The sequence below is a fragment of the Nannobrachium achirus genome (genome assembly GCF_963921795.1).
Source record: "Nannobrachium achirus genome assembly, chromosome: 11".
NCBI lineage: Eukaryota > Metazoa > Chordata > Actinopteri > Myctophiformes > Myctophidae > Nannobrachium > Nannobrachium achirus.
This window is the reverse complement of record NC_137820.1, coordinates 39,534,265-39,549,010: the sequence shown is the minus strand read 5'-3', so window position 1 is coordinate 39,549,010 and position 14,746 is coordinate 39,534,265. Positions and strand designations below refer to the sequence as shown.

The 14,746-nt window shown below is 41.4% G+C and overlaps 1 protein-coding gene across 2 annotated transcripts in view; it reads left to right on the top strand.

Moving 5' to 3' along the window:
• Positions 1-3,586: 3,586 nt before the first annotated feature.
• Positions 3,587-14,746, top strand: part of LOC308293550 (calcium-independent phospholipase A2-gamma-like) — a 46,571-nt gene continuing 35,411 nt past the window's right edge. Inside the window, exons 1-5 of one of the 2 annotated variants that reach the window (XM_080736121.1) lie at positions 3,587-3,729; positions 4,098-5,608; positions 10,444-10,593; positions 12,568-12,719; positions 13,877-13,971. In XM_080736121.1, the coding sequence (XP_080592247.1) occupies positions 4,196-5,608; positions 10,444-10,593; positions 12,568-12,719; positions 13,877-13,971 (1,810 nt within the window). In that variant the 5' untranslated portion in view covers positions 3,587-3,729; positions 4,098-4,195. Of the gene's footprint in view, positions 3,730-3,900; positions 5,609-10,443; positions 10,594-12,567; positions 12,720-13,876; positions 13,972-14,746 lie in introns of those variants that run through there. The other variant, XM_080736122.1, reaches the window with a different exon arrangement.

Sequence of the window (14,746 nt, the reverse complement as noted above, 5' to 3'; positions counted from 1 at the left end):
TGGCATTTTCTGTTACCGAGTGTTGATCTCTGATTGTGGGGATTGGATGCCCTGAATGAATTGATCATGTACATAAACCACGGCGCACATTCAGACTTGTGTGTGCTTTTTACTGCCTTTCCCCCCAATTTAGTTATGCCAGTTGATTCCTCACCACACACCTAGCCTATCCTCCTCACTCACCAGTGAGGAGCCCCCACCGGGAGGATGTAGAGTCTTCGTCCTACTCCTAATACCGCACAACACTTCCGCCTCCCAGCCCGTGGGAGTACATGTAGAGAAAAAAGGTAGTCGACGAACATTTTTCGTCAACGAAATCAGCACTTGTGTGGACTGCCTTCCACTTGACTTTTTACATTACGTTATGCATAGTGCTCACTGCTCGGTGGCCCTTCAGTCTTGGTCAACTCATGAGTGCAACTGACATAATACTGTTGCACTTTCATAGTAATGACATGCGTTCAGTGTGCACCGCAACGCCTGAACTTCATAAAGAGAAATGCCTGAGCACTCATGCAACCTGAAACTAGTTTCCAAAAAAAACCCATAACATAATTCTGTCAAAAAGGCGGTCACGTAACAGAGGATTTGTATACTTCGTTTTAAACAGCAGATCAACAAGCTCTGCTATTTTCCACCTACAAATCCGTCCTACGACGGAAAGACCCTTCCTCACCACGAGGAAGACCTGCAATGTGTTATGGCCTTTATTATTTATTTTAAAGCCCACCGACAAAGTCTCTCGAGATCAACCTGATCTGTGTTGTCCAAATACGTAACATCTTTTTCTTTCTTCCCCCCATCATGTTGGTGCCAGCTGCTTCCAGACTAAATTGTTAATCATCTTTTATAAGCTTCGGTGTAGAAGCGTGTGGTCATTGTTTGAATGATTGCTGCGATAACGGCTGACCTGGACTTGACGATGCTTCTCGCTCTCCTAACATTTTTTTTTTCTCTATATTTTTTTAATCTGTAAGGAACCTGCCACCTTTGTTTTGTTTTTTACATAATACTTCCTAACCAGTATGTCTAAATTAAAAAGCCTTTGGAATAATGTATTGTCTCTCAATCACATTCTAGTTGTGAACACTTCTTTGTGAACTAATGCTAACAAAGAAGGATTTTATAAAAATCTGTAATTGTATACATTTCTGTAAAGTTTTTAAGAAGAGAATGATGTCTATTGTAAAATGTGATGTACATTTTTCTTTCCTTCTTTTTTAATTTAAGTAAACCAGTTTAAAATGGATCAGTGGTTGTGGTTGCTTTTTTTCTCCAACACGCATCTTATTTCTTTGTAGGATGCAGGGCAGGAATTTCATGGAGGCCATGGCCGCCATTGCCCCTCAGTTTGGCCTTGTGAATCCAGTGACCAATCCAGTGAATCAGTGACTTTGTTTGGAGCAGGGCCGAGCATGGATTCATCAGATTGTAAATACCATATTTATTTATCTGCAGATTAGGTTATCATCCCTAAACCTTAGATTCGATAAATTCTTTCAGTGGACTAAAATCTTGTTTTATTTTGTGGCCTTCCTGCCCTGGCATTTGGCCTCTGTGCCCTCAACAAATGGACAACACCAAAGGCCAAGTGGCTTGCCCCTAAAATGACAAAATTCCAGGCCTGGTAGGATGGGTTAATTTCAACCACCGGGTGGCAGTAATGTATCACATAAAGAGGTATCACACAGTTTCATTCATACAGGAAATAGACCAATAGTTCTCACGTTGGGGGTCCACCTGGGACCCTCAGGGGTCCTTGGAGGGGGTTCTGGGCTGCATATAAAGCCAACACTTGTCACCTATTTTATTGATTATTCACATAATTTACATTACATATAATGTATAGTAGGCCTATGTGTAGTTTGTTACTTTACATCTAATGTAATACCGTGTGTGTGTGTGTGTGTGTGTGTGTGTGTGTGTGTGTGTGTGTGGGGGGGGGGGGGGGGGGGGGGGGGGGGGGGGGGGGGGGTCTGCACTGCAAACTTTGCAGAATAATCGTGAGGGGCCAAGAACAGCTACTAGTTTGTTCATTATGCACAAATACAACTGCAGTTCCACAACTCATCACAAGAGGTCAGAATTAACATTTCTTAGGAGAATCCAGTTGTCAAGCACTGCCACTGCTAGAAGAGGAGAGAACCAATTTACATATTACAGACATGGACACATTTGAAAGCCAGATGAGGTCATATTGCAAGGATGAAATAGTCATTCTAGTTCTCCACCTGACTTATAACCTACTGGTACTTCAAGCATCAGTCACTTTTTCTGCAGTTCCAGAATAACTACAATGCTAGAGGTTGAATTGTGATGGTTTAAATTCACACCAATTAGTTGTTTTCAAGAATAGAGTCACACCTCTTATACAGTGAAATCCTTGGTATTAATTCAACTCTGAAGAGTGTAGGCTACAACGACCATTTGGTAAATGTTGTGTAAACTCTTTGTAGTTTAAAAGTAACTGAGGATTTACTGTGCAGGGTTGATAGTTAATTAGAATTCTTAGAAACCTATTTTAGTGTTTATTTTTATTTTTTATTTATTTATTTTTTAAATCACAAATGTATTTTGTATGCTTGCTTAATACTGTCGACTCTTCGTTCATTGCAACTAATTTAGCCAATTTAGGCACTTCACCCTATTCTTTTTTGATCAACTTTCAACTATGAAACAGTCTGTTGATGTATGTGTCCTATTGGTACTGGTGAAGATGATCAAAATAAAAACATATAAAATAATAAAAAACTAAACTAACCACTTTAACCTCAGTATTGGCGTTCTTTCCCATTTTGTAGGCCTTTACTGATGTCATAGGCTTGCCACATGGTAGGCTACACATGGAAGCCTTGCAGTTATTAAATCCCTTCCTGTTCTCAACATAAATCCAACCACGATGATTGCACTGACACCTTAAGGCAGCAGCAGCACAAATAACAATTTATTTATTATTATTACTTTTAATCCACTACACTTATTTGAAAACTTTAGTTACTAGTTACTTTGTAGATTTAGATTATTATTATTACAAAATACACTTCAGCCCGCTAGGCCTATAGATATTTCAGCCTTTTGAAAATAGCAGATCTACAAGCTGTGTCGCGATGCAACGCATTGTGAGCTTGCAGATTGGCTATTTTCAAAATATATAATGCATTTTGAACTTGTGAACTTCTGCACAATGAGTAGCCTACTTTTACTTTTGGTACTTTAATTACATTGTGATACTAAAACTTTTACTCAAGTAAATTTTTAATTCTGGTCATTTAATTGTAACAGGGTATTTCTACATTGCAATATTGACATAAAACAGTGGGTAGGCCTACTTTTTTCCAACCACTGATCAATATTGACATGATATGGATGACCCCTGCAGTGCTGTTGTTATTTCATTCATAACACAGCCTAGGTAGGCCCCTGGCATTCTGAGTGGTGAGAATCCCTCAACCAATGAAAGCGTTCCTTTCTTAGGGCTGGGCGACAGACAACCAATTACAGGCCAGACCAAGGGTCACGTGGTCATTGTTTTTCCCCCTTCGCACACTGACACAACGTCATACACCATTCTGGAAAGAAGAAACTGTCAACAACACACGTTAGTTTAGCCTGTGCGGAATGTGAAGGAACGCCTGTATTTATTACATTCACCACTTTCTGAATGATATTTGTAATGAATGGCGGAAAGGGAATGTATTCTTTGTAAAGCTCCCATGAAGAAGAACACTGGTATGTTCACTTCATCATACTTGTTTATTCAATTCGGGTTAGCATGGCTGGCTATAGCTAGCCTAAGTGATCTCTGAGTTAGCTAGCTGTAATGCTGATGAATGTGAAGTGTAGTTACATAACAGCTTGTAGTTGCGTGTGCATTTATTTAATGTCAGCCACAGTAGTTTAATAAAAAGGGGGTTTACAAAGGGGAATATCAAGTGAGGTTTAAACGTGATGCTAGCTATATCTATCTATCTCATCACCACCACCACCACCACCATCATCATGTCATGATCATCACATTTTTGTAGCATTTTGTTTTCATTGTATCTTCTTTCACTCATGCTTGCATCATGTTTTTGTTCTTTTCTGTTGCTCACCAGCTTTATGAAAAGCAAGAGTGCGTTGATCAATGTAATGTTTCCTTGGATGGAATAATAATAACCCCTTTGACACACGTGACCTCAAAGACCCAAAAGCAATGGCTTACAGAGGGGCTCCAGAGAGCTGGGTGCTGAAAGTGGGCAGAGCCGTTGACTTGTGGCACACGGCGCACGCCCAGAGGCCGGCGTCGTCGCTTCAGTTGTCTCCTTTGCGTGCCCCTCATTACAGGCTCTACGTGCGACGCACGCCCGCCATCCACGGGTTCGGCTATCTCAGGTGGAAGCACGTCCAGAGCCTGCGGGGCCGGAAGGGCTGGCTCGGCAGAGCCAGCCAGGCGAGACAGCGGCTCGGACTGCACACCAGCGCCCTGTGCCTGAACACATCCACCTCTCGCTGGTCCGCTGGTCTGAGCCAATACATGGCACGCTTCAGGAACACGCTCGACACCGTCTCCAAGGCGGTCAGCGCCGCCGGCACGCAAACAGAACTGTTCTCTAAAATTGCCAGACTCAAACCCAGTGCTTCCCAACCGAGCAAAGAGGTTGAGACCGCCAGCCTCGGGGTACAGCCAAAGGCTGAAGAGACCACAACCGCACCCACTCTCAACCACCCTCCTCCTCCCATTCCCGCTGTTACAACATTGTGCACACAGACACCCACCTCAGCCGTGTCTACCGCTCCTGCTTCTTTTTCTGCTGCTACACCTGACGTCAGTACCACTACCTCTGTACCAAACCGTAATGCTGCTGCCCAGGTCACTGCCACTGCTGCCCAGGTGTCTGCCACTGCTGCCCAGGCGACTGCCACTGCTGCCCAGGTGACTGCCACGCCCGCAGCTCCGAACGTCCGCGAGCGAGGGGAGAAAAAGCTGAGGCGTGTTCATCACGCTTCCACTGTCAAAACAAATGGTGCCACGACAAAAGCGTCGGTAGAGATTAAACCGCCACCATCGCCAAATGGAAGTGACACCAGCAGCAACAGAGCAGCAGTGATTTCCAAGCCTGCCCCCGCCGCCACACAACCGCTCTTCCACCCCAGCAGCACCTTCTCGGCCAACCTGGACGAGACTTACAACTACCTGTCCCATCACATCAACGCGTACTTCAGCAGCAGCTCCAAGACGGACGAGAAGAAAGTGGACAGTGGTGCCACCGCCAAATCATCTATTTCCTCCCCGGGCCAACAGACTAGTGACCTCGTGCAAATGACCAATACCTCAGCCTCGGAGGCCGCTGCTGCTGCGAGCGCCCCGTCGTCATCACACAAGAAGGGCATCGGTCACTACCTGTCCTACTCAGCTCCCTCTGTCCAGGCCTTCGTAGGGAGCTACATCGCTCCCTTGGTCCCCAAGTTCAGGACGGCAGAGGCCAGAGGCGCTGCTCTAAGTGTGGAGGAGAAGAAGATGTCGGAGGTCGATGTGCAAGAAAAACAGTCCGCCGGGGCCACGGTCACAAAGGAGCAGAAAGCCGCAGAGGAGAAGGCCAAGAGACTCCTCCTGCAAAGAGAAAAGGTATGTTGTCTGTCTGTGGTACGTTCAGATTAGGGCTGCACAATTAACCACATCACAACTGTAGCGTCCCAGTTCTGGGCATGTCGAAAATAGCAGATCTACAAGGCTCACAAATCACAATACACTGTGTTGCAGCGGTTTGTGAGGTTGTAGATCTGCTGTTTTTGGCAAAGAGATTTTGTGTTGATGGGGAAAAAAGGAGAGGAACAAGTAGGTATAGACAGTTCCAGGTGCTTCGGTCAATCAACTAGTACATATTAAGTGGTAATGGAAAGTAATCTACCATACTGTTTTTAGGATTCACACAATTGTATAATTGTGAAACTCGATTCAATTATGTTTCTGCAATTAATTCAGACGTCTTATATTTCGTCAGCTATCATTACAGCTTGCCCTTGTGTCCTCACACATACAGAACAATGCACATCTCATCAGGCTCACAGAGCTACAGTAAGATCATACAGAACATTTAACGTAAGGCCGCCCTATGGATAAAGGGATGTCCCTAGTGCCCACCTGACCTGTTACCCTGATGACAATAATGATTTACAAAGTCATGAAGATGATAAAAACATTTCCACCAAATGTTATTATAAAATGAAGCAAAATAATTGTAATTTACATTTTTATTTAAAAGACAATTGTGCTGCCCTAAGTTCAGACATATAACCTTGAATTTAGTTTGCTGCTTTTGACCTTGCTAAAGCGTCTACTGAAATACAAACTAACTAGGGGATATGCTTCTTGTTGCGGTGTCTGTATGTGTTCCATTCACTTTAGCTTGGTTTGTCACTGTACTGATGCTGACAAAGATGCACAAATGCCAGGGCGGTGAAACTTAATCCCACAGGTCATGTTCATGGTTGTGACTGAGTACAGGCCAGGGTATAATCATGGAAATGTTCTCAGACTGACATTGGCTTAACATGTGATGTCAAACCATGTGACTCTTTACTGTGTGTGACGCGTGTAATGGTGTGCTGATGCACTGGCCTGTGTGTGTTCATGGAATGTTTAACCAAAAATAACCCAGCTCCCAGAAACAGATGCCTACAAACTGTTGATAAGATATTGTATGTACTTTGGCTGTGTAGGTAGTATTCCATGTGGTAGGGAGATTATGGACACACCTTTCCCAGTTATATTATCAACAGCAATGTTGTTAATAATTTTATAGATAATCTTTGTATATGATAAACCTACAAGTATTTAAACTGTTTTTTTTTTTTAACCAGGCAAGGCTAGATTAAAGGAGTAGGTCACCCCCAAAATGAAATTTTCTCTATTGATTAGTCACACCATAGAGACTTGAGTTCAATAATATATACAGGTATGTATATATTTTTGTATTCGTCGCATTCTTAACTCATTGAGTGCCTATCCCGAATTAGTTCGGGATATATGATCGTATCACAGGGTGCCTATCCCGAACAAGTTCGGGATATAAAAAAAAAAAAAAATTTTTTTTTTTTTTTTTGAAAAATTTTTTTTTGATTTTTTTTTTTTTTTTTTTTGGACCCCATCAAATCTGGTGAACATGATTTCAATCGCGATTTTGCATGTTCCACCCCCATACAACCCCATCTAACATACAGGGCAGCCATTTTTGTTTACATTACATGTAAAACATAAGGGCGATTATCTCAAGAATGCCTGAACGGATTTCCAATCGGATTTTTTTGTTTGAAAGCTGTGAACAAACTGCACAAATCCACTCTGGATTGCATTGGATTTTTCAGAGCTCATTCTTCTCTGTTTTTTTCCCATGCATGAGGTGTGCAAGGTTTAATCATGGCTAAGTTGACAAAAATAAGGCTTCTAAAATGCTTGGTAGCCAATAGCTAACTTCAAGCTAACTTCATCCTCTTCCTGTACATGCAGTCATGCACAAAGGAAAGTGTTCAGGCAAGTCATGGCTGCAGGGCTTCTGCATATACCAGCATATCTCTATGGGATTTTCTCTGGCCACTGGGCGCCCTCTAGTGGTGAAAGGGGTGGCACTAAATGAGTTAAGACAAAAGAAATATATATATATATTAGGGATGGCCAAATGGAGATTTTTTTCTTAACCGATAACCGAAAGGCCTTATCAGTTAATTAACCGTTAACCGTTAACACATCTACTGCCTCTTAATCTGAAGGTTGCTTGGTGCCTCGGTGCCACGTGGTTTCCTCCATAGGCCGCCGCTATTATTTTGAAGGGCTGGAAGGGGGTTGTTTTTGTTTTTTTGGATTATCACTTGACGGCAACGATTACGTCATCTAGTCACATGACAGTGTGGGACAAGAAGAGGGAAGATGGCTGCGCCCTGCCTTGGCCCTTGTTTACATTTAGATCTGCTGCAAAATGTCTCAAAATGGCTATTTTGTTTAAATGAAGTTTCTTTATGGGCCTCTCCATTGACTTAACATTGAGGAGCTTCACTTCGCGTGCACGCCCAACGTGCGTTGTAAACAAATCGCCGACATTACCGATGCGAGCGGGACCGGAGCGACATTAAGTAAGTAATAATATCTTTACTGTATATACAGTAAGATTCACAGTCCTCACCGTCAACGGCGCCATGGTATTAACCCTTTCAATGACGGTGAGGACTGTCAACGGCGGCGAAAAAGTTAAGGAAATGTCTTCAAAAATGTGTTAAGGAAATGTGTTCAAAAATGCGCTATTTTAGCGATTTAAAAAAGGAAAATACACCCGTTTTTCCCCATAATAAAGTGCCATATTTACACATTACAAACAATAAAACTAGGAGAAACAAGAATACAAATGTTTTCTAAAAGAAATGTGTTTTTGCAAAGAAACGGTGGCATTGAAATGATCAGTCTGTAATGTGATGCGCTTTCGCCAGGCACGTGCGCACATACAGCAAACGGGGCTGGAGCCCTTAACTTTTATCAACAGAATTGTCCACCAAAAGGCCATTCAGCCCATGCCTCTCTAACATTCTGTGCACTCCCTGGCTATCGCCTAACTAAACAGCCGCAGCGAGATGCTCGTATGTAGAACAATAACTTTCAATCGTATAACTTTTGGAATGGTTGAATCGGCTAAACGTGATGTCCATTTCATTAATTTTCTTCTCTCTCGCCCGTGTTTTGTGTGTGCTGATGCAGCGATCATTGAATGTGCGACTCTGAGCTCAGCTTTGTTATTTTCGCATATCCTACTCTGTAACCAAGACGACTTTAGCGTTCCTCACGTCATCAACATGTAACATTAGAAAGTTGTGTTTTAAGCTCTTCTTAAACGGGATTCAATGTGACGGGGTCTGTTTTGTAAAATCCAATCGACGACGGAGCATTTGTTGAATAAGTCAGCGTGTACGACTCGCGTCGCAGACTCGCAGTTGCGTGAATGCTGGATGTGTTACACAGACAATGGTGTCCCAGAAATGTGTGACCACAGCGCTATAGTTGCATGGTTGATGACTTGATGTTGCGTAGATATTGGTGTACGGGGCTTTTGGTGTGACACATGGGTTGATTTCCTTTTCCTTTTCTTTTTTATCGGTCAAAATTGACCGTTAGTGCTTACCGGTAACCAATTTCTTATCGGTTTAACGGTAACAGTTAACCGTTGGCCATCCCTAATATATATATATATATATATATATATATATATATATATATATATATATATATATATATATTATAGTAAATTTACCCCTTATTTGGGTCCCCATCCAGGGCCTTGTATTTTGGCCCCCATCCAGAATCAATTTTTTGTCTCAGGAATGCAACAAATTCAAAATAATTATTATTGAACTCAAGTCTACATGGTGTGACTAATCAATAGAAAAAAGTCATTTTGGGGGTGAACTACTACTTTAAGAGCAAATTCCTATTTACAACTGCTGTAGGGGGCTGGCAAAAGGCAAGGTCTCTTGAGGGAGAGTGTAAAGAGGCTGAAAAGAAATCAACATTCTGTTAAAGTGTGCACATTACTGCAGAGCCCAACAATAAAGGCTAAAGCCTCAGTTATACTTAGTTGTGTGCCTGACTGCCCGTGTCGTGCTCAGTAAATAGCGGATCTACAAGCTCACAGAGTGTCACAAATCTGCTAATTATGCAACCCTAACGTGCAGCAACCAAGTATACAATTTAGGACGGCAGCATTTGTCTTTCCGGATGCTCGTAATGGAGACTTTAAAGGCTCATTTAGACATTCACACTATAACGATAACTTTAAAGACAGTTCTAAATCGTTCAGTCAAGTTGATGGCATAGTTCACACACCACAACAACTATAAAGGGCCATTCAAACTGAGCACTACAACTATAAAAAATCAAAAAGTCAAGTGGTTGGCAGAGTTCCCACCAACTATAACAAAAATACAATGGTGAACAATATAGTTTTAGTTATCTTTATAGTTTACAGTGCTGGATGTGAATGGCACTTAAAGTCAATGGTGAACTAAATGTATACGGTTATAATAATAATAGTTGTGCTTTTCTTGGCACTCAAAGTCGCTTTACAACAAAACAAACTACTTTATAAGGAAAAAACTAGTTAAGAAGGCTAAAAACTAAGCTATAGTTATAGTGCTCGGTGTGTTTACGGCCCCTAAGTGTGTCCAGTTTCAAAGGTTTTTCTCTTAGGTCATTCCAGACTCTGGCTGCAAGTGGATTGAAATAACAAAAACAAACCTACTAACCTAGTTTAGAGTTTGGATTTTTTTTTTTTTTGTTTTTTTGATAATGATACATTTTTCACCCATGCCACCTTGGGATAATAAAGGTATCTATCTATATATATCAGTATAAAATGTATCATTTAAAAAAGAGGCCCTAACTAACTGGATTCTGTTTATGTGCTATTTGATTCTTCTTAGATCATTGCCAGGGTGAGTGTGGACAATCGAACCCGGGCCCTGGTCCAGTCTCTGCAGAGGGCCTCGGATGTAAGGGTCTACACCAACAGAGTGGAGGACTTCAGTTACCACCTGCTGGAGTTCCCAGAGACCCGTGTCGTGGCAGTCAAGGTGAACTCCGCAGTTTACCATGAGAAATGTCACAGCTTGTCCGTGTGTAGACGTGAAGCCGTCCGTGTGTGTGTACACATTTTTACAGTCTATGGGTTGGTTCCCTTGACACATCACTGTGACATCACAGGTGATATCACAGCAGGTGACATCACCTATGTAAAAGTCCATATATGGGTATTCCCCAGAATCCCTTCTATGCCCATATATGAAGATCCCTGATGTTATCGATATATAGCCAAACTTGTCTCAACGGGACAACAACAACTTGACTTGATTTATTCATTGAAGAATTTATTAGAAGTTAGCATAGGAAAAGGTACAGATTCATGACAGTACAGTTCACTGGTACAAGGTCAACTAAAAGGATACGCTCAGGAAAGCACATGGCTTATTTACATTGAGATCCTTTTTTTAACTCATAACATTGAATGACAGACAGAACACAGTACTATGCAGAAAAAAAGAAGAAAACAACTACAAATATTTACAATAGAAAGGTCAGGGGAAGGTAAGGTTAGGCTAAGGAAGCCGCTTGTAAGTGGCTTTTCAGAGCGGTTTTAAAGGAAGTTAGGGATTGACACTCCTTTAAGGCCTTTGGTAGGACGTTGCACATTTTAGCGGTACAGCAGGAGAACGAACTTGACCCACTCACTGAACAACCATCTACTTACAGCTTATAAACCCCTAAAGCAGCACTTCCCAGAAACGAGTATGAACAAGAAATAACAAGACTAAAACCAAGGACAACTGTCTCCAAGCCCATGCCTTTAACCCAAGGGTCATCTGATAATAAAGGGTGCGTCTGGACAGAGAACGCGGGACAATAGATCTTATCTAGATACAGCTGTTCTACAACCGCGCTGGTCAAGGCAAGCAGCGAATATACCTTCTACATAAATAAATACCATGCCCTCAAGACTTTCCACAATGATTTTTTATAGCATAGTATATTTGAGTTCATATTAAATGCACACATATCAAAATTATCGGGACATCTGACTGATGGATTTAAGCTCAGCATGTCAGAAAATCTCAAAACGATTCAGTGCGAGCAACCCCTTGTGGTGCCAATAGGACACAGTCAGTTATAGCGCGTCTATCTGTTGTTGCCTTTTAAGAACACATGCCTAAGCTGGTCGTTGCTAGCATGAATCATCATGGACAGCTTTTGTTTGTGTGGAAGTTGTCCAGTGCCAGCCTGAGTTCAGTTTTTTTTTTTGTTGCGGCAACAGCGGGTCACATGTTGCTACGTATGTGGAGCAGCCAGCCTGCTATTATGCTGACGTTTTTCCTTTAAACGTTCATCTGCATTTCAGATGCCCTTATGTGCTGCGGCTTGAGTATCTCATTGAACAAATTGCATATTTTTAATCAAATACCGCTTTCGCTTGTCTGAGGGACTTAGATGAAAGCCTAACAGGCACTACGTGGAGAGAATTTAAAGTCATTGTATGCACACTAGGCAAAGCACTAATTTGCAGCAGGAGCAGTAATATTCAAATGTTTCACTGCTGACGTCCTGTGTGTGTGTGTGTGTGTGTGTGTGTGTGTGTGTGTGTGTGTGTGTGTGTGTGTGTGTGTGTGTGTGTGTGTGTGTGTGTGTGTGTGTGTGTGTGTGTGTGTGTGTGTGTGTGTGTGTGTGTGGGTGTCGGTGTCGGTGTCTGTTATACAGCTTGGTTACAAATGTAAACTGCTTGTGTTGATATTTGGAAGCCGTGACAATGTTCATAATTTGGTTGTGAGAGGCCTGCAGATTGCAGAAATGCCCAAGCCGAGAGCTAAATTGGCAAAATTCTGTAAAGTGTCTATGATTGTGATTTGAATTGTCCGAAGTGTCCTGAAACACTTATTGTTGAGTTTCCCAAGTTTACTTTATGCATCTACTATTGTTTGTGTTCAAGAATTTCTTGTTAAATGTGATTGCAAATATAGATGTTAAAATGTGTGTGCGTGTGTGTCTGTGCCATTCAGGAGAAAGTGATCCCGTGTCTGCTGCGTCTGAGACAGGCCAGTGACCCGGGTCTGAGGGCGGCGGTACGAGAGGCCCTGGCTCTGGTGGGGTACAATGACCCTGTGAAGGGCCGGGGAGTACGGGTCCTGACCATAGACGGAGGAGGGTTAAGGTAGGGCTCAACTTGTCATGTTTCATTTCATTTTCTAATGAATATTCATATAAAATCACACAATGTATGCTTTTATTTTAAGATATTTCCGCTTTGCACTATAAATAAAGTGTGGGGTCAGCGAAACAAATTCCACCATAAAATGGGGTTGTGGTATAAAAATGTTTGCTAACTCCTGGTATGCACAGTTCGATTCTGTACACAAGCTACTGTATATAGCGCATGAAATGTGTATCTCAAGGAGTGTATTTGTATCTTGGGATGTCATTCTGAACTATGGTGGAAATTAACTAATTACATTTACTCATGGACTGTACTTCTGTACAAATACACTACAGTATATCTCAGAGGCAAATATTGTACTTTTACTCCACTACAATTATATGAAAACTTTAGTTACTAATAAGTTAATTTGTAGATTTAGATTATTATTACAAAACATACACTAACCACTTCAGCCATATGTACATTTAGGCCATTAGAATATAGCCGATGTACAAGCTTGTAGATCAGCTACTTTCAAAGTATTTTTACAGGATTCACAATTAGAAAACTTGTGAAATGGGACATTCTGCCTAATGTGTACTTTGACTTTCTACGGTACTTTTGGTACATACATTTTGATGCCAATACTTTTCGTACTTTTACTTAAGTAAATTTTGATTACCAAACTTTTAATCTTAGCAGAGTGTTTCTACATTGCAGTATTGATACTTTTACTTCAGTAAAAACATGTAGTACTTTTCCTACCACTGATATTGAACTGTTCGGTTAATTCCATGTCTCCGGGTGTACAGGACTAGGGATGAGACGATACGCAATATTATCGTTTATCGTGATTGATAATGTGCTCCGTCATGCCCAGTTCACCTTTTATTTGCAGAGCTGCATATCCGGTACCACTTAAACCCTCTATAATTGGTAAAAAGGTACTTAGTTATAATATACGTACTTGATTCAGTCTTTTTTTCACTCTCTATCAAATGTCTTTGCCAAAAAATAGTCAATCGACGTGTTGTGAGCTTGTAGATCTGCTATATTTTGGCAAATGTACCGCCCCAGGCTAATGGATTTTGATTATCTCGATAATATTGCAATATTATTTCTTTGTCACAATAATCGTGATGTGAAATTTTCATATCGTCCCATCCCTACAGAGGACTGGTTGCCCTTCAGACTTTGCACAGACTGGAGTCTCTGACGGGGAAGCGCATTTACCAGCTGTTTGATTACATCTGTGGAGTCAGCACAGGTATGTATGTTGTCCTCCTGCCCTACTTCATGTATATGTAGGTCAGTGGTTCTCAAACATGGCTTCACTCCACTTGTGTATTTTTCTATTCATTTTTTGGGAGACTCCTCTGCATCCTCCAGAGGGGGGATCTAGGGCTGTCACGATTATGACATTTTACATGACTATTAATTGTCACTCAAATAATTGTGATTAACAATTCAATTGTGTTTTTGTCGTTGACAATTACATTTCTGTTTGGCTTGTAGGCTTTGAAGTTGCGCATGGCAGATATGACACATAACCTAAACAAACAAAGAAATGAATGACATATTTGACAACTTTACACTTTAAAAAGAACATTGATAGTGGAAATAGCGGATCTACAAGCTCACAACGCGTCGCAATGCGACGCGTTGTGAGCTTGTAGATCTGCTATTTCCACTATTTTTTTAATGTTTGAACATATACTGTATAAACATTTTTCAACATGTAAATGATCATGACGATTATCACAAAATAATTGCGATTATTTCAAATGATTGCGATTAGACGATTATGTAATAATTGTGACAGCCCTACAAGTACCACCAGTGCGTACAGGTTGAGAACCACTTGGTGTACAGTGTACACTGTAAATCCCGAGTGTTCATTTAATGTTGAGAGTGTGTACACTTCAGAGTTACAGATGTAAGTAAGTAAGTGTGCATTTGAATTCATCTGTACGCTCTCAGTGTTAAATTAACAGATGTATAAACTATATTTAAAAGCTGCACCCGCCGGTACCCAATCTCCC